Raw genomic sequence first — 20,303 nt, 5'->3', positions numbered from 1 at the left:
AATCAGCATGCCTCTCCTCCATCTGCTCCCGTCCACTTCTGATCCACACCCTCCTCTCTTTCCTCCTATCAATACATCCAGCCTCAAACTATCACATGGTGTGGAGCAGAAGATCAATGGTTGTTTACTATGAGAAATCTGAAAAATGACATTTGGATCCTGATAATTAGTTTTATTCATATTAGACTAAAAATGTTGGACAATTTTTAATTATATTATAAAGAAAACCTTACATCTAGTTCAGCCCAAGTCTCCCCTTGTTTATGTTGGCTTCACTGATTAAATGATATCTAACAGTTCAAGGACACGGTTCATTAATTTACCCTTTTATACAATTATTCTCCAAGCTCTTAACACTCTCCATTACTTTACATGTCTATACACAGCCTTTGTGTTTCTATATTGTGTAACTAAATCTTAAAACATGTTATCTGCCGTCATGCTATGGCACAAAATTAAATTCAATTGATTAAAAAGTTTTAATGTCCACACTTGATTTTAGCAAATTACACTGAGAAACACTCTGTGTGTAACTGGAGGTCATTTATTTTATTTCACACTGAATCAATACAAACAAAAAATATATTGTACAGACAAGAAGTTCAACATAGCATGAAAACAACTTATATTTATTTTTATACCACAAAAATGAGCAGTAATCTGACATATATTCCACACAAAATCACTTAGAAACAGAACAGCTTAACAGAACAATACAACAACTAATTTATTCCAGAAAAGCTTTTTCCAGCCTTATGCTGTAAATGTGAAATGTAATTTTAAAAAAGGTGGAAAAAAAATAGAACACAAATTCAAATATTGAGCCCAGATAAACAACATTTCTGATGAGGCAAATTAATTACGTTATAGGAGATTAATTCTACTTTGATTTAAATTGTTGAGAATCTGCAGCACTGGAGAGAAGATCTCCTCTTCACCCTGTAACACACAAACATGACTTTACTGACACTCCATCACAGGCCATACTAATGTTCATCGTGAGTTCTTCATGAGCATCGTTACCCGTTTGCTCGCGGTTCCACTTGTCCCTCAGGTCTCTGAACATCTTGGAGCACATGTCTTTCTCTCTGTCCAGGTTGCATTTATGACATCTGAAACAAGATTAATCATCTTCAGGGTTCCGTAGCCTGGTTTCTTTAACAGCACATGAAACACTACATCAAACAACACATTGAAAACTCTAATAAAGATGCATTAGGCTCAGGGATGTTGAAGCTACCGGTCTAACTCGCTTTAACTCTTTCTGAATGTGACAGCAATGCTTGGCCTTACATTGCCGCTTCTCTCAGCAGGTTGTTGATGTCGCTGTCAAAAGGCTTCTTTGCTTGAGCAGCCGTCAGGCAATCCATGGCGCTCTTGTACTCGCGCAGCTCCAGATACGCCTGAGACGGGCGCGTGGGTAGAAGCAGCAAAAAAGATGTTTGAGGTGGAGGAATACCTGCTCGTCGAAACCAAGGGCCATTTGTGACTCTCGGAATAACAGCAGAGTGATTGTCCAAGTTCAACTGTGCCTAAAATATATAAATAAGTACACCTGGAATGACATGGAACGCGGTAGGGACACTGAAAGAGCAAGTGGAAAGTTTCTTTGAATTCTGTGCATTCGGTGTTTGAGCTGTGGACGAACCCTCGAGCCATCCTCACGACTTTTAGCTACACTCTATAATAACCATTTTTTATTGAAATTAGAATTTAGATTGGGGTTCAACTGAATTAGAAGGTGTTGGTGGATGTATGCATTCTGACTGAACCGAGTGTCCTGGTGTTTAAATGGAGCATTTCACATATTTTAAGATATGCCGCTTCTTCCCTTTAATTTAGTGATTCTAATATATTCAGAAAAGTTAAATTCAAAGATCATGAGGGTGTTTGACCTTTCACTGTAGATTTTATTTGCCGACACAGATTTTAACCTGTATTTGGTAAATAGTTTTTGCTTAATTTGGACTCTGCACAAACCTTCAAGATGAACGATTATTTTTATCCCAGGGTTTGGCCCTTCCTCACCTGTCCGCAGCGGAACAGAGCCTTCGTGTTGGTAGATTCGATCTCCAAGGCGTTTTTGCCATATTTCAGAGCTTTGCTTGGGGAGTCCAGACGTAGCTCGGTGATAGAGAGGTTTAGAAAGAGAGGAAGAAGCGCTGCTGTGATCTTCTCCATCTCTGCGTCGCCGTTTCTTTCCCTGTTTTTCAGCAGCTTCGCCGCCTGATGGCCAGACATGGAATCGCATCACATTTTGGACCTCCTTGACAAGCACATTAACGTGGAACCTCACTAGATACTAAAATGGAACGTAAAAAAAACAATTTAACAGTTCACTATTCACCTGTTTATAGCGATCTTTGGCATTGTCGTAACGCCGCTGGCTGAAGCATCGGTTGCCTAGACTGCGTACGGTGCCGACGACTTGAAGAAGCGTGGACACGGGAGCTGCAATCTGCTCCTCCTGTGGAGAGATGAGGTCAAATGCACCACGGAGGAAGCGACTAAGAAAACGGAAAGCATCTATTGGGGTTTCTTTTTTTACATTATAAAGAAGAGTGCGGGCTATAAATACATCTATTATTCACATTACATTAAGATGTCGATCCCGTGAAGTCTCCCTACCAGACTGAGTGAGACGAAGTCATCCATCTGACCCGTGTAGAAAAAGTCGACGACCTGAACGTCATACAGAATCACGGCGGCAGCAGGGATGAGCGGAGGACAACCCAGCTCACCGTACGCATACTGGGGCTGGAACAGGAACCGGGAGAACTCGTCCTTCCTCATGGTCAACAGACCCATTTCAAGGCCAGCCAAAGTCACATCTGTGGAAATGATGGTTTCAAAAACAGAGACCTTTCTGTCGGGGGGGGGGGGGGTGCTCCTGAATGTCACAATCTTTATATGTTCACAGGCGCATCACCGACCTCGGCCTAACTTCATCATCTGTGGGTACTTGAAGTTCCTGGTTGTTTCAAAAGGATCCGGAGAATGTTCCAAGAAACCAGAGTAGCGCACTCAAGGAAGACAGACGAAAGAGAGGGAGGTTTTAACCAAATAAAATGTGACAAATAATAGGGTCAAGAGGTTTTAGAGGAAAACTGCAGCTGTAAATACTCAATACTGAAGCATTCTGGGGAACAGGTGGACCCTCTCCTGGTTTGATGACTTGTTTCAGGATCCCTCCATCTCCCAACAAATCCTCCATATGCTCGCGGAGATAGTGGAACGGAGTCTGGAGAAAAAAAAAGTGTGTTGAAATAAATTCACAATATTACAACAATAAATTAATTCTGTATTACATCCCAAATTAATTTTAAAATGCTATGAACCAAATCTTCATGAAATATAATTTAAAAAATTCAATTTGAAATTCATGCACAGATGTTAATTCTGAATTTTACAGACACCTGTGTGTGAGGTGGAACTATGCCTTTCTTACTCATGACCTATTAATGGCCTTGCACATCACAGTTGTCTTTATTCATCTTTTCTAGTTATTTAAATACTTAATCTTCTTGGTGAAAATAAATTTTCTTTGCAGGTCAGTCAGGTAAAGCTTGAAATACAAGGAATAAATTGTTGATGATCATAAAATATCTTCTCTAAATGTTTTTTTTATAACCACAGTGTACCCTTTGACTGCAGACTAATAGCAAACATTTCCTGCTGACTGTTAAGACTCATTAATTAGTTTATAAATTTAATTTAATCAGAACAGCGATCTCTGAACGAAAATATATTCCCTTTAAAAACACCAAAGAGCATTCAGAACAATTATCACTTAGTTATTTTGATTTATCTTATTTTTATTTATCAGCCAGCATGCTAGCTTAGCTAGCCGGGCCAACTAGCTTAGCTAGTTAGCTTAGCCGAACAGTGAACCTACCGTGCCAGGCTGCTCGTTTATCATCAGCCTCCGGATGCTGTGTTCCAGTCCGTTTCCCGGCATTTCGTCGGTGTTTGGCCGGTGTTTGGTCGGTGTTTGGTCGGTGTATGTTACCGCTGATAAACTCCACTTTACCGTATTAACACAGGCGGGTATCTTAATTGCTAGCGACAACAGCCGCTTGCGTAGTTTGGGCGCTGAGTTAAACTCAAGGTCACGTGACGGGCGTGAACAAACGAGACTGACCTGAGGTCAGCGCTGTTCCGTTGATATGCTTATCCCAATATAATATAAATATAAATATAAATGCAATAATAATGAAGCAATAACCCCTGATAGTAGATTATTTATGAAAAGGTGAATTACTTTCACTTATTGATTATACAATGTCATAAAGTGAAGTTTTGATGTTTTTCGCCAATTCCAGGAAGAATAGATGGGATCATGCATAACTTAAGTGTTTTGACTTTTTCAAAGAGTTTTTATACGAGGTGTGATGTGGGCAGTAAATGTTTTTAAAAATACATGAGAGTTGAGCTATACTACACGATGAGAGGATGAATGAATGAAAAGAGTAAAACAAATATCATTGCCAAGCTCCATATCGCCGCTTCGAGGCTCTCCGAGGAGGCCCGACTTTTCTCACAAATAATCACACTGGCTGATGTAAATCTAATCACACACACAGACACACGCAATCAATTCTTCTGCTGACAGTATTTAATGAAAAGGTCCAGTAGGTCCAGTAATAAAATTATTATGCATTAATAATATTGATCATCGCTCATCATGAAGCTCTAAAGGATGCAGGTTTGTAAGGAAATAACAAATATCCACTTTCTTCTTGCTGTCTAAGAAGATCATTTTCTTTATTAGAGTAGCATTGCACACTCTGCTATGTGAGAAATATAGACCACCACCTCTCTTAGCTTTCATTTTGAATGTGTTTGTAAAGAAAAAATAGAAAATAACATTCAAACTGTACAGAATATATTAAAAACACTCTTAAAATCGACAAAATCGCATCAGTTTTAGGATGTTAGCTAATCAGCAAATCTGTTGTACAACTATCAATGATATAAAAATGTTTTTGACTGATACCCTGCAGTTACCATGACTCTAACAATACAATCCTTTACATCACAGACATTTATCAAGACCAATAACCAGTAGCCGGTTAAACGCTTTCCTTGTTGAGATCATTAGAAGTTCTGCAGTTCAGCTGGATAAACAAAGTTGCTTCTAAAATATTTATAGGCCAGTAGCTGTCCTCCAAATATCATCATCACCAGACCGGAACCTGCAGAGAGGGGAGGAATGAAGAAGAAGCAAAACAGATCGATCACACCAGTCGGAGAGCAACAATTGTCCTTAAAAGGCCTGAATCTGAAGGGCTCAGTGAGCAGGCAAGAGTAATGGCTCGGGCCAGATAAAGGATGTGGACGAGTGAAGAGAGTGTGGGCGCCTTACCCAGAGCTATCCACCAGTGCTTGTCTGAAGGGAAGTCTGACATCACTGCAAAAACAAAGAAAGTTTAAGGGATAAAAACTACCTGTTGACCGAAATCACTGCACAGGATGTGTGTGTGTGTGTGTGTGTGTGTGTGCGTGCACCCACACATCTTTGGACAATGGCCTGTTATGTAACTAGGTTTCCAATCCAATCAGCTGTTCCTCTCTATTGATCCACTTGTGTGTGTGTGTGTGTGTGTGTGTGTACCTGCTACAGTCATCACGATATGCAGCAGTGTGACAGTTATTGCGTAATCCCAAACCCACTCCTCCACAATCCAGGCAAACACCAGCCCACCCAGAATGTAGGTCACTTCTGTTGATATTACACCGACTGGAAGAAGAGACAAAGCAACATGTACTGAAAGTAAACCTGCTGCAACTGCAATAGAAGACAAGTTCTTGACCGATCATGTAAAAGTAACATTATAATCCATAATATACTGTTTAATTGTAATTCCTATATATATATATATTTTTTTTTAAACTGTATTAGGTAGCATTAATCATATGCAAAGTTACTTTAATAAATGTGCACGGCTGCATTCTCACCCAGGTATTTGGGGTTCTGCCATGACGCTTGTGTTGTGTAATCAAACGGAGTCAACAGGCTGTTGATCTCATGAGCCCTGGAAACACACCAGAGGGCGATCAGCTTGTTCACCAACGGGGAGAGTCCTCGTCAGCCGCAGTAATCCCGAGTGTCTGTGTGAGTACCTGAGCAGGCCGATGCAGACGCTGACCACGATGTAGTACAGGGAGTAGAAGCACACCAAGCACATCAGCAGATTCTGCAGGACAACCTGAGGGGAGGGGAGAGACACCGATGTCATACCTGCTGGGTTATTGAAAGCAACAGATTACAGATTTATATTATTATAATTATTGATATTGGGTAATATACTGTATATAAATATACAGTATGGTATATAATGCTGGAGCCAAACCCAGCAGTCAAGGGGTGAGATGCGAGGTACACCCTGGACAAGCCGCCATGCAGGGCCACGCGCAGGCAGAAAATCATTCACACCAATGGCCAATTTAGTGTAACCAATTTGCCTAATTTGCATGTTTTTGGTGGTGGCAGGAAGCCGGAGAAGGCCGCCTTATTTTTTTCTCAGTGCAGTCATTTTTGATTTTTTTTGGGGCTGTGAGCTAAAATGTTGCCGCTATCTGGCAATGTTATTGGCAATTACGTTATTTTTATTTATGTTGAATTCAAACAGGTTTGTCCCATTGAGATCCAAGCTCTCTTTTACAAGAGATGACAATCTGGATCAGCACCTAAATGGAATGCTCCGCCTCCTCCAAAACAAATAACATTCCTTCACGGCTTTTTTGAGTAATACCAGAACAAAACAAAACAAAAACACCTCCTCATGAGAGACAAAGACAGTATGACACCACAGGACACGCAAACCTTCCGTCAGTGAACTGAATCTGACCAGATAATTTACTAACATAAGGATTCTAGTTCTGCTTCTCCGGGTTCTATATTAATGCGTTGGTTTTATATAGCACTTTTCTGGACAAAGACGCTTTACATTGTGCATTATTCATTCACTCCATACTTGGTGATGCTGAAGCTACTAGCCACAGCTGCCCTGGGGTAGACATCGACCTCTCGCAGACGCTGCTTTAGCTTCCTTTCATGTATGATTAATTGTAGCGTTTGGAGGTCGTGAGCTGCAATACGGCGGTAGATGAAAGAGATACAACAGCTCTCTGTTTTAGGTTGTCAAACACCGGCGTGAGTATTTACACGAGTAACTGTCAGGTCTGCCGGCGACGGGCCATTGCATTATACCTTAATGGAATGGAAGTCAAACCTCTGCAATGATGCAGTCTGTCTGTCTGTCTGTCTGTCTATCTATCTATCTATCTATCTATCTATCTATCTATCTATCTATCTATCTATCTATCTATCTATCTTCCAAGAGGATGTCTTCCAAACTCAATAATAAAACAATGTAGTAATATAAAATGAAGAAAACAAGTTTATTCTAGGCTTTGAGAGGTTAGAATAAAAGGAATATCACTTTGTGTTATCGCTCAAAGGGTTCCAGTATTGCTCTGGTGATATTTTAAAGTTGCAACCCAACAGTGAGGGATTGCTATAACATCTTTCACAGCCCATAGAATAGAGGATGCTGACACATTAGTTTATCTATCTAAATACTATCTGCAAAAATAACATTTCCATAAGCATAAATATCTATGTATTTTACATTTAATGCTAGTTAGCAAACTTTAATGGAAAATATAATCTCACTTTATGTTATTGTTAATATTTATCTTAATCTTCATTTTAATGTTAATCTTGATGTTGAAACAGCAGAAAGTGGTGAAATAAAAATAGAGTTCTATGAACAGGAGCTACGCCTGGAAGATTTACATGTAAATAAACACATGAATATTTGTAATAAAACCCACATGTCACATTGTCATGGCTTACCTCATTCTCAGCCTCAGATAGGTGGAGGCATCTGAGAGCAGGAGAGAGGCTGGGCTTTTGCTAATGCCTTCAGAGACAGCTAAAAACCTTGGTTTCTTTGTCACCTCCAGACTAGACTTTTCAGAAAAGTGATTTAGAAAGCAGCTCTCAGGTCTTAAATTCAACCCTGATGGTCTGATAAAAACGCACAGTAACAGAAATTAGGCTGTGAAATTAGGACATAGACCTCACACCACTCAAATACACAGCAATCATGAGGATAACAGGAATCAATGAACATCACGTAATTGTAATGTTGCTAACTTTGACAATAAAATTGCAGATCAAGTAATCAAATAATAATTGAATTGGACAAACATTTAAATCCTGCATAAAGATCACATCTTGGAAACCCTTGATATCAGTGGGCCGCCCGCTCAGATCAGACTCACTGATCGAGCTCGAGACCAGCTCTGCCCCCCCCCCCCCCCCCCCCCACACACACACATACACACACACTCCCACCCCATCCAGTGCCCTTACCCAGGTATCACTGGGCGTAGTCTTGAGCGAGAAGTGTCCATGGCGTTTTATGAGTGTGAATCCACAACACCGACAGCAGTAGTCCAACAACATGAATGGCTGCTGGTCTGAGCGAGAGGATCTAGGCTACATGCGTGTGTGTGTGAGAGAGAGCATGTCGGGAAGTGGAGAGGGAGGGCTGGATTAAGAGAAATGGGATTATTACTAAGAAGTCTGAGTCAATCCCAAAAGGGATAAAGGTGCACAGCGTATACTGAAGATAACCTAGAAGAAGGCTGCCTGGTTTTGGTATAAATGCACACATTTATATTTGGACATAATTGAGCCACATTATATTATTTATTTTATTTTACTGTGGATTCATCTCTTTTTAAAAATCTTTACTTTTGTCCAATCTTTCCACCCATTACGTTTGTCTTGCTTTCTTCTCCTTACTTTGTTACCTCCTCTTCCTCCCTCCGGTCTTTCTCACAGTGAAAAATAATCCTGAATGTAAATTCCTGATCTGACGGTAAATCCAGAAAACCAAGACCCACCTCTACAAAGTGATTGACAAAAATGCTTGATCACTATTTTATAATTTTGATAAAATAATCATAATAATTAAACACCCAACACATGCAAACAAACATGGAGACGGACGAGTCATGTAACCTCCTCCAACTCTTAATCATGAGCTAATAAAGTTCAGTGTTTACAGTTTAAGTCTCTTTTCAGGCAAACATTAGCTGGTTTTCTGGTTTATTAACTACACAGCTTTGGGTTTTGGACAAAACTCCATCAAGAATAAGATGTGGCGTATTTTAATCTGCAATTTAAGCCATTCTCTAACATTCTGTGGACAAAACGTTTCAGTGCTGACTTAAAAAAAAAAAATCTAATCATTTTATTCAAATTTTTTAGTGGGTTCTTTAACGCGACAGTTAAAAACGGCCTGGCAGTTTTTATCATGAACACTTGGTGGGAGTGTCGCCTCACCGGCAGCAACGACTCAATCCTCCAGTCAAGAGCTAACAAGAGAACAAGCCATGACAAAAACCACATGGACTGGAGATAAGTTGGGCTTGATTCAACACTTATGCTTCTGTCGTTCTGATAAGGCTGCCATAAATCTTATTGCTGTGTGATTTATTGCATTTTAACCTTTCAAATGAATATAAATCCCATTTGGAGGGTCTGCTCATCCATCATCTGCTCATTTAAAGATAACGAAGAAACGAGACACTGTTGTGGAGGAATGACGACAACATCCTCTCCCCCCCCCCCCGCACAAAGCTAAAGAAACCCTCAACGTCACAGCATGCGTCATCCGAATGTGAGGCTTGGTAAAACACACGCACGTGCAGCTGTGTGTGTGTGTGCGGGGTTGACTCGGCTGCCACGGTAACATGCATCATGGTAACCATAGTGATGGGGAGCAGGGAATTGTGTGTGTGTGTTTCACCACAGAAATGAAGGTACGTGCATCTTCATCACCTGAAATGAAAGGAATAAAAGAATTTTCCGAGAGTGATAAGAACAATAAATATGAGGAAAAGGAAAGGGGAAAGCGTGTAAAAGTAATAAAGAGATGTCTGCCACCAACTCCAAAGCTCACTAATTAACACATTATGTCATAGCATCAGGAGATGATAACCCCCCCCCCCACACACACACACACAAACTCACGCACACCTGTCATGAAAGGTGTAAAAGTGCTGCCAGTGAAGACAAAATATATGTTAATATGAGTGACGAAAAAGAGATTCTGCTTTGAAATATTCTGGAAAGCACATTGTACCCGCTTATTAGGTCATGTCCAGTGCAAGATTGTTGCCATGGAAATGTCAAATTAAATTTTCAAAAGAAAAATTATGTGTATTCTTGCTATGCATAAACAATAGAGCCTCAATAACCTCAAAGACAGGCTTAAAAGGAGTCATTATTCTCTCAAAAATAGGTTTGGGTTGAATTATTTTTCCAACATGTATTCCCTTTCCTTTTTGTTTCTTCTTATTTACTTATAAATTTAGTACATTTGGACACAAGACTGAAGCCTATTAGCAGTCCTTACACCTGATCTGAGAAACAGGATTGAGTGGAGCGTTTTCACCGTGTGAGCGTTACCAATCTGAATCGCTGCTTCGGCGTGGAGACGTCTTTCCCCGATATTTGAAGGCTGACACACGTCCCTCGCCCTCGCATGTCATCTGCTGGCCTCGGCTTTCCCTTCCACTCTGTATTCTCTTATCAAATGATGAATTCCTCTTATGTCTTCTCTTATTTCCAACTCATTTCTATTTCCAGCTTTTCGTCTCCTTCTCTCTTTTCCAAATTCCATCTCTTCTCTGTTGCTATTTCCCTTCAGTTATTTCACCGGCGACTCCCGTCCACAGCTGCTAATAATAATAAGGCTATAAAACAAGAAGTCAAAGCATTTTTTTTTTTTAATCCCATAATTCCAAGTGGTCTTGTAAACAAGAACTGTAACGGTTAACAATGTTAGGCTTCGTTTTTCCGCTCTCTCCACACCTCCATCTCCCCCTGGTTCTGGTTCTCCCTGCCCCCGTCTCTGTTTTCATTTCGATGTCTGGTGGAATGTAAATACAACCGGGGTCCGACTCCGGCATGGATCTCCACCAAGAGTTTTACAGCCGGCATGGGTTTTGTGTTTTTACGATCTTTACAGGCTCCAGATGTTTCCACAACTGTATGAGGGTGTTTCAGTGCTCGCTAACTTTATCTCAGCCCTATGAACCAAACATGCTCTCTCTCTTGCTCACACACACACACATGTCAAGCTCACTGTTCAGAAAGCCTGGTGTATTTTTCATTGAATCAGTTCCAGTATAAACACAGGAAATGACAAGCATGCCAACATCTGCAACGTTTTTGCTCTCCACCCCCCCTTTTCTATGCACAACCAAGAAATGTAAAAAGGCAATGCTGTGTTCTGCACATTTACTCTTATGGTTTGAGTCAAATTCTAAATAAGAACTCGTGTTTTGTTCTTTTTTATGTTGAAGGCAGCGGTGGCAGAGCGGGTTGGGAACCGGAGGGTCACTGGTTCAGGTCCCGGGCCCAGATAAAAGTGCGGAGTGTGGACTGATCTTCCTCCAGGGCACTGCTGAGGTGGAGGGCCCATATAGGGTAAGGGCAACTGGCTGTAAATATAAATGCATGCATGTTTCGAGGGGCCCATAGAAGTAGGGTGAAAATGGAATTCCGCCGAGTCGAATGCACAATGACAATAAAAGCTTTCTTCTGCAATGCTTATCTTTAATTAGTAGCAAAAACCACACCAAAACCTTAAACACCATCAATATCGCAAGTCTAACATCTCAGACATGCACAAGCAGAGTGTCCCCCCCCCCCATCAGCAGTGGTAATCCCCCTCCTCCTCCTCCTCCTCTTAGGGGTGCTACCTCATCCTGTGGGATAGTGGCCCACACTCCAGGCAGAGCTTCCTGCAGCGCGTGGAGGATGTTGTACACACACACTCAGTGTGTCTATCGTGAATGGTCCCAGTTGGAACTTGAGCAGCAGCACGTGTTTGTCCTGATTCTGGGTCATGACACACGGTTGACCGGGACACACGGCAGCCTGTCACTGTTCCTCCGGCGATATTAATGCCGGTGCAGAAGCGCCGCTGTGGAATGGTGAGCATTCCGCCACTCAGGGAACCTGTCTGGTCCCCTGGCCCACCTCCAACATGCCAAGAGCACAATCCTCACCTATATGGCCTTCTTAAAGAGGTCATCCGCTCTCCCTGATGTTTCGGCCTTTTTACAGACGTGCGTTGGATGAAGCTATCGTGTAAAAAGAAAAAAATGTTTTCAGACTCAAGATTACTCGCCAAAATGAGAAAAGCATGACCAAGACTCGTGTGTTGAGATCACAAATCCCACATTACAAAGAGACTGGGAGGCAATTTCAAAATAGAGAAAAGTTTTTGTTGTTTTGTCAGATTGGACCAAAGAAGACGCTTCATAAGCATTTCTCCGGACGCATGGACGTGTTGCAGATCTTATAACACAGAAGGAGTCCATCACGGAGCTGTTGGAACTGTCTGGCACGCGCCTGTCCACGCTGCAGGAAAGTTGAATTCCATAAGTGTGTGTGTGTGTGTGTGTGTGTGTGCGTGCGTGTGTTTAGAGTTCCGCTGCTCGAGCTGCGACACCGAATGTCAAGATGATGCTTTTTTTTTCATGACTTCTCCTGTCTTTTCTCCAGACCATGCGCGCCTCTTATCATCTGCACATCAAACGCCTCTTCCTCTCTCTCTCTCTCTCAATCTCCGTCACACACTGGCGCGCGCACTCACACACGCACACACACCCGTGAAAGCCTCTCGCATTCCCACAAGCGCATCGAAGCGCTCTGGAGGAACTACAAAGCCAGCTGCGTCCTCTGCCTGGCTGGGATGAATAAAACGCGCTTTATCCGCCGCTTCTCACTGAACGTATCAAATCTCTGCTCATATACTTTACAAAGTGTTTTGTGTCGTTTTTCCACGTTTGTTTTTGACGTGGAATTAAGTTTCTCAAACGCGTAAACCTGGATATAGTTTTACGCAGCGCAGTCAGCGGGGGATGTAACATCAGAGGCTTTTGGAGTCTCTTTTCCGATGAAACGATGAATATTTGATTGTTTTTTTTCCTGCAGGAATTCCAACCTGGGCGTTTTCAACTTTAAACAGTCGGTGCCGTGTTGACGGATTTTCCTTGGCTCGGAACAGAAGCGCGTTTCTCCGCCCTCGTCCTGAGCGCACATTCTCTTCCGATGGAGCAAGAGGAACAAAGTCCTCGTGATAGACCCTGAAAGCTCGCACATCTGTTTCACCTCATCGGTCTGTGGAGATGGGATTGAGCGCGCATTACGCGGGACCTTGGCGTTGAGTCCATGCTGGAGTAGCGTCCAAAGTGGAAGATGGATTATTACACCCCCCCAGGTTACGGGTTACCCCCCCCTCCGTGCCTGATGACGACACAGTGACCGTGAAAACTCGGCTTGTTGCAAAGGTAAGAACTGATCTGCCCCCCCCCCCCCCCCCCCCGCACACACACACACGCTCTTACAGTCTAATCTTTATATTTATATCCATATTTAATGACGTCTCCTTTAATATTTGATAAAAGAGAGGGATTAGCATGGTAGTTACACCGATCGATAATTTTCTACTGTAATTGATCGTGGTTATTGGACAGGGCTTTATTACCTATATGATATTACATTTGTTGTTTTCTGTGTTCGCTTTATGTATTTATTGATTTATTTATGGGGGAGGGAACTCGCGGTGTCTTGTCCTGACAGGATGTCAATACCTATGTCTTCTAAAATGGGTCAAAGGTCGTCAAATGAAGGGTCAGGGGTCATTTTCTGTGGAACTATTTGGACATAGCATATATTGAAAAGTGCTTCTTGCAATAGGTGCAGTAGTTTTGTGATTGGCTTCCGGCGTGGAGTTTGCATGTTCTCCCAGAGTGTATGCAGGTTCCCTCATGGGTTCTCTGGGTTTCTCCTACAGCCCAAAGAAATGTATTACAGATTAATAGGTGACTGCAAATTACCCATATCTATCAGCACTGTGTTGGAGACCATCAGATGGGATTAGCTCCCTGGAGATCATTTTCAAAGGCTGATGACTTCAGGAGCAAGTATTAATGGAGGGGATGACAGATCATAGAAAAACACTTTTTATGTGGACTATAGTTTGGGGAAAAGAGAACAGTGTCCTTTCTTTTCCAGCAGGAAAGAAAATGTAACTCAACGTGTTTGACTTAATTTACCATACTTGTTCATTGTAAATAAATGATGTGACCTTACCTCCAGACATCTTAAAGGCAGCTTTGATGATACTTTTTTATCAACAGCATAAAAAAAAGTATTAATATCTACTCCTTCCTGCAGAGATGAATGGCTGCATTACGTCTGTTATGTTTTTTTTTTTTCTGTGTTTGTGCCCTTAAAGATTCAGATTTCAACTCCACACTGATTTGAGTGCTTGTTAGACTGCGAGGTTGTAAAATCCAGCTAAAGCATGTTCTAAGAGGAAAACAGTTAAATATAGCCTAGAATAGACGAATACTGCCCTCCAGGGTGAAACGGCCTTAATCATTCTGCAGAGTGAAGGTCACTCATCCAAGGAAAAGCAACAGAATGCACGTTGAATTGAGTGGGGCTTCAACAACGGATGCTTTGTCTGCTTTTATTGTCTTTTTTAACGTAATGTAAATTATACTGGTGAATTTTGGAGTAACGCTCACCTTGAGAGTTGTTCCAAAGACTAGAGTCGTTCACTGAGCTTAACGAGCTCATAATGAGACGCTGCCAAATGTTTAACGCGAAAATGCAGTTTTAATTCTGGAAATCAGATGAAGCTCCTCCACACGTCACCACTCACGGGATAATCCTGTTTAAATACCCCCGAGTCAGCACTTCCTCCCTTCAGAGCAACGGTAAGAGATCATTCTATATGTTCACATCTGATGAGGTTATTCTGGGCTATAACCTAATGCCTGATGAAAAATAATCTCAATAATTTAAATATAAACCCCCACAAAGACCCTCAACACTCTCTGGATGCCACTTCTGCGGTCCAGTTGGGGACAGATTGAGCCTTAAAATGAGTGTGGGGGGGAGTGAAAAGCAGGACTGTGAGGAAGACAGAGTGAGTCATTTTGCTGGAATCAACAGGGGGGCTTCACTCCAGTACTAAAAAAAAACACACACATGCCTGGCAAGTATCTGATGATTGAACTGAATCCTTAATTCAATTGACTGGCTCTGAAAGGATCTCAGGAGTCAGTGACACGGATGAAGCATGGAGGACGTGCGGATTCATCCGAAGAACATTTTATCAATGAAGAAAAAACAAACAAGGCGAAGAAGAGGTCGAAGGATTTGACACCATGAGAAAATGTGCTGCCAAGAGGTCAGTGGGAAAACACACAGTGGCACGTTCTCCAGACGGATGTCTCACCGTTGATCGAGAGCCTGCAGGAGGAACGTGATGCACAAGCAGGAGCGCCGTGTCTGTTTACGCTTCTCATTCCGATCCTCTCAAATTCAGTCAGGATATTTCATCAGACTCGGGTCAGGATGCACCCAAACTTAAAGGCATGTAAAATGTAAAATGCCTTAGGGTCTAATTTATGATTGGGTTTCATTACCCTGTTTAGACCAGGTGTTTGTATCCATTCTGAGTGGCCTGATCAGAACGGGATAAGTGTAAGTACAGGTGCATGCTAATGAATGAATGCTAATGCATCCTGGTCTTTAGAACGCATGCTAAAAATGACATCTGTGAAACTAGAAGGAGCCACAAATGTAGGTGTAATAGTTTACATGCTGTTTGAGGTCCATTTTCTCTGGTGTAAATGACATGTGTAAGAGCTGCCATGGTAAGCAGCAAATGTTTTGTGATATTATTTCACCACTACTAGTAAATAAACTCCAGTGAAATGTGCATGTCTGCATCTGTCTGGTCCATCCTTTCTCTGCAACTCTGAATCAAGACGTAGGAATTACTCATTAAAAGGGTAAAAACAGCAGTAAAGCTGTATTGCGTCTAAACAGTAAGACTGAGATCTGAATAAAAAGAGATCTCGGCCTGCTTTAAGGAACATTATGCTTCATAATTTATGAAAGAGATTGTTTTACCATGATGGGCTTTCATACAGCAGCCCGCCCCCCCGCATTAAACTGCCGATTTTTGGTCAAACTAAGCATAAAGTAATTGCAGAGGTGTGAGTTTTGAAAACTCCTACATGTTGTGCATTTGTTGAAGCTTTAGGGACGTCCAACAATGAGGAGTGCATTAGAGAGTTATTTTGTCTGACCTTTTGTAAAAGGATCGCGGGAACTTCTTCCATTATGGGATGATGCTTTTTGGGTTGTTTGGAGGGACGTTAAGCGGATTTCCCAAAACTATCTCTGCCCGTAACTGCATTTCCTCCAAGAGGCCATTTGTTAAAGTGATTATCTACTGGCTAATGTAATAGTAAAGGCCACACAATGTGTAGTTTAAGGACGGAAACATGCAAAGCCAAGTGCGGCTTTAGATTTGTAAAAGATAACCGGCAGACGTCGAAAGATGCTCTGAAGAAGGTCTGACTTGCCTTTTACCTTGAAGGCAGCAGTGGTTCCAGCTTCGTGATATTATGATAGGTGACCTGAGCTGTCGCAGCGGGGGCTGCGGGGCATTTGTCTCTCCAATTACACACTATTTATCAGGCTTCAGGTTGGCCTCAGTTTACCATGCCAGAGCAGAAGCAAAAACACACCGGGAGACATAATAAATACTTTTATCACTCTTCTCAGCACTCTCCATTTTTACCTTCCTGAACAACCCTCTCGCTCCATCTGGGGGGGGGGGGGGGGGGGTCCCCATACCAGACGCCTTTCTCCATGATGTCTTAGTGAATACCGTGAGACAAACATTGCTCATCATTCTGTTGGAGCGAAATTGAGTTTGTTGTCGGCCAGCGCTCCTCATCTATTCTCTCGTTCCTGTCTTCCACCTCAGGCTTTTTTCTTCAGGACCTGATTTGTCACGTCTGTCCTGTCTCCATCTTTGTCTTTTCCTTCCACCTGTCCTGCGCTTTTTTAACTTTCTGACTCATTTGTGGAATTCAGTGAGGTGTGTAAAGCTTCAGGCACAAATTGCACCAAATATAATACGAGTGGCTCCCTGAGGGTAACGTCACTGTGTACATCCAAGCTTTTTCTTTTTCTTTTTCTGCTAACATCTTACATGCTAAACTGTGTTGTTCTCTCAAATGTGGCGTCTGCCATTCGCCGCCGCCTCCTCTCCTCGTTTCATCCCACTTGCCGATTCCCTGCCGTCACTCCGTGTTCCCTCCCAATTCTACTCCAGCTCCCGTTTGCTGCTTCTCTCCTCCTTTTTTCCCACTCTTCATCACACCTCTCTGAAAATGAATGACGTGTTGTAGCATAATATTTCCTTCATATTTTACACAAAAATAATGATATGCATCGTAATGATCTATAAGGAGTGCTCTTTTGTTAAACTATGGTCGTGTTAATGATATGCTCATTCCTGTGCACACAGCTGGTCGTTGCTATAGAAACCTGTCACTTATTTGGCAGCACGTGTAGTTGCTATAGGGACAGCGCATCAGGCGACGCCTCCTATAGATTACCCCCATTAATAGAATAAAGTAACACTTGAATGATTATTTTCTTTATTCTCCCTGGGTCTCAGGTGTGAGTGGGAATTTATTCCATGTGGTCACTGCACAGGTCCAGCATGTTCATCTGTGCTTTCTCATTAGGCTGCTGGGGCGAAGGCTCTTCATCGTCTCTGCCCCTCTTGTTTCTCACACCTGCCTTGTTAAAAGTACAGCTGCCCTCGCTTTGTTTTTCTCCTCTGTGCTCCATCAGTGAGAAGAGGAGAACTCCGCTCTCCTTTATCGTCAGGCAGAGCAACACCGGTTTGTGTTCTTCAGAAAAGCTTTTACCATTGTTTGACATCATTGAAAATAAGTGCTTCTTTATCACTCGTCTTCATATTTACTTCTCAGAAACTTTCCTTTCTTTCTCACAATTTTTCTTCCATTTATTCCTGTGTATGCCCATCTCTTCTTCTCTCACGAGAGGAAAACACTTACTTTTAAAACACTGTGTGGGTTCTAGACAAACACCAAGGAGTGAAAGAAGAGAATCGTTAGAGAGAGAGAGAGAAAAACAAAACTCAGCTTGGTTGTGTTTGTTCTTGTGTGATTCACCATATGTGGTACGCCACTTTCCTACAGAAGTATTACCAATAACGATCAAAAGGAAAAATGCATTAAGCTGTGACTGTGAGAAAGAGAAAATAGGATGCAAGAAGTTAAAGGCAAACATCTTTGTTTGATTGGGATTGTTGAAGCAGGCTGCAGTGTTCTGAGAGTTATTGAAGCAAAGCATGGATTTAGAGTGAGGAGGAGGAATGTAAGCAACTAACAAAATTAAAATTAGAAACGTTAAAATAGATCTGAGGACTGAGGGGAGGAGGAGGAGAAAGACAAACTGAGGGAGAGAGAGAGAGTGAGAGAGAGAAATAAGTTGAGAAAAAGGAAATTTGGGGAAGGAAATAATATTCATGGTCACATCCAGCATGAATGAGTCGACAGTCTGATGGAGAAAATGGGTGAAAATTGGGAGAGATTTGCAGACAGTGTGTTTTTCGTTGGAAGAAAAAGAAATATGGAGGCAGAAATCCAAACATTGACAGAACAGAAGACGCTCGTGTCTGTTTTCGTCCCCCCATGCTCAGCCTATTTTAGAGATGTGAACATAAAGTCTTAACCAAACGGAGTCATCTCGAATCTTCACCACAATGTTTCTGACATGCATGCGTTTGGAATTCACGAACAAAATAACAAGATGGTATATACGTAAAACATTTAAGTGTCATCATAGCTGTTAGTTCAGAATGGAATCAGCTGACGTTAATACAAAGGTTCAACCTTTGATAAGCTGAGGTGCTACCTCTGACCCACAAAGCCAAAGTGCACGAGCTGCAAAAACACCCATCTGAGAAAAACAGTTTCTCCAGGTTTCCTTTCAGCATTCTATTTTAGCACTGAGTGCACTATTGATCAGATGAGGATGAAGTGAATTTCAAGTATACTGTCGGCTCACTCTCAGGCTGACCTTGGTGGCCGTGCAGCTATAACTGATCTTTGTCTTTTTGGTGGAAAATTATTATTGGATGGATTGTAACTGTATTTAAAAATAGCTGTAGATAATAAAATTACAATGTTATTATTTCCTTTTCATTCAAAGGGGCCAACACAATACTTGTCTTTTCCATAAAGGATGCTGCTCACGAAGGTGTGACCTTTGTAGGTGTGACCTTTGCTAGGGCTGCGGTACCATGGTACGAGAGAGTCAGTAGTTACAGCAGTAATATATATGTTTTAGTTAAATATATTATAGGATTGGAAGAAATAGTGATAAACGAAAAACATTTAAATAACAATCTGTAGCAGAACCAAGCACTGAATCTGTGGCGATAAATTAGCTTTGCTGATTTCATCTGAAGAGCTGCATTTAAAATCTCCATTAAAAATATACATCTACTTAACATAAAATAAAGTTATCTTAATCCTCTTAACACTAAAACAGGACAATGCTAATGCTCAGGCGCAGCCAGATTAACGAGCATTAAAACCCAAATGAAGGCTCCCTTTAAGCCGTCGTTGTTTTCAGACCCTTTTAATTTTAATGTCTATTAATAGAGATCTGAGCAGCTGGAGAGCGCAAGTAAATAACAACAGAATAGGAAGGTACACATTTTAACTAAAATCTATCTGAGATTAAACACAAAAAACGTTTGCAATGTGTGTGTGTGTGTGTGTGTGTGTGTGCGCATTCTCTGTCCCTTGTTTTCTAGCTTCCTGTGTTACTCTCTCTCTCACAGGCAGAATACTGTAAGCAAACATCTGGCGAGGGTTTATCACTGTACAAGAAACACAAACACACACTGACACTCCTTGTCATGTTGTTCTGAAGTGTAGGAAGAAAAGAAAACAAGACGTTTGTGATGTATGTGCACATTTCTGTGAGCAGAGGCCTGCATCTGAATCACTGAGGAACATTTCTCAAGTCTGGAAAGACACAGAGTCTGAAACTTTCCTTCCAACCGCGGGTGAAAACTGTCTCGTGTTGTGTAAAACAAAATAAATGGAGCGGTAATCCCTGCAGGAAATGGTTCAATCCTCCAGATTGTGAGCGATGTTGGATTAATATCAAGACTTTTACTCCTTATTATAAGCACCTAGTTTGGTTTGCATATTTTTCAGTTACATCTTTTAAATGATTTGGCAAGAAACAGCTCTCCATCCCCCCATCATACTGGCATGACAGCACATACACACACATGCACGACATTCATCACAAATTCTGATTCTGCATGCGTGTCTGCAGGTTCAGC

At 41.7% G+C, this 20,303-nt stretch overlaps 2 protein-coding genes across 2 annotated transcripts; both read right to left on the bottom strand.

Annotated features, from left to right (window-relative positions):
• Positions 1 to 934: 934 nt before the first annotated feature.
• LOC137909599 (inactive peptidyl-prolyl cis-trans isomerase FKBP6-like) lies at positions 935 to 3,958 on the bottom strand. Its single transcript, XM_068754063.1, has 9 exons — positions 3,896 to 3,958; positions 3,124 to 3,241; positions 2,934 to 3,023; positions 2,629 to 2,831; positions 2,348 to 2,467; positions 2,029 to 2,226; positions 1,294 to 1,403; positions 1,024 to 1,112; positions 935 to 939 (listed from the first exon to the last, which is right to left on the bottom strand). Exons 1-9 carry the CDS (start codon positions 3,956 to 3,958, stop codon positions 935 to 937), a joined length of 996 nt encoding a protein of 331 aa, XP_068610164.1.
• A 1,139-nt stretch (positions 3,959 to 5,097) lies between these two features.
• On the bottom strand, positions 5,098 to 8,476 carry tmem244 (transmembrane protein 244). The gene is made up of 6 exons (XM_068754020.1): positions 8,384 to 8,476; positions 6,124 to 6,209; positions 5,959 to 6,035; positions 5,615 to 5,740; positions 5,366 to 5,410; positions 5,098 to 5,195 (listed from the first exon to the last, which is right to left on the bottom strand). The coding sequence occupies exons 1-6, from the start codon at positions 8,474 to 8,476 to the stop codon at positions 5,098 to 5,100; spliced, it is 525 nt and encodes a 174-aa protein (XP_068610121.1).
• Between the last annotated feature and the right edge of the window lie 11,827 nt (positions 8,477 to 20,303).

The sequence above is a fragment of the Brachionichthys hirsutus genome, chromosome 20 (assembly GCF_040956055.1).
Source record: "Brachionichthys hirsutus isolate HB-005 chromosome 20, CSIRO-AGI_Bhir_v1, whole genome shotgun sequence".
Taxonomy (NCBI): Eukaryota; Metazoa; Chordata; class Actinopteri; order Lophiiformes; family Brachionichthyidae; genus Brachionichthys; species Brachionichthys hirsutus.
The sequence above is the reverse complement of the archived record's forward strand: the minus strand, read 5'-3'. Positions and strand labels throughout refer to the sequence as shown.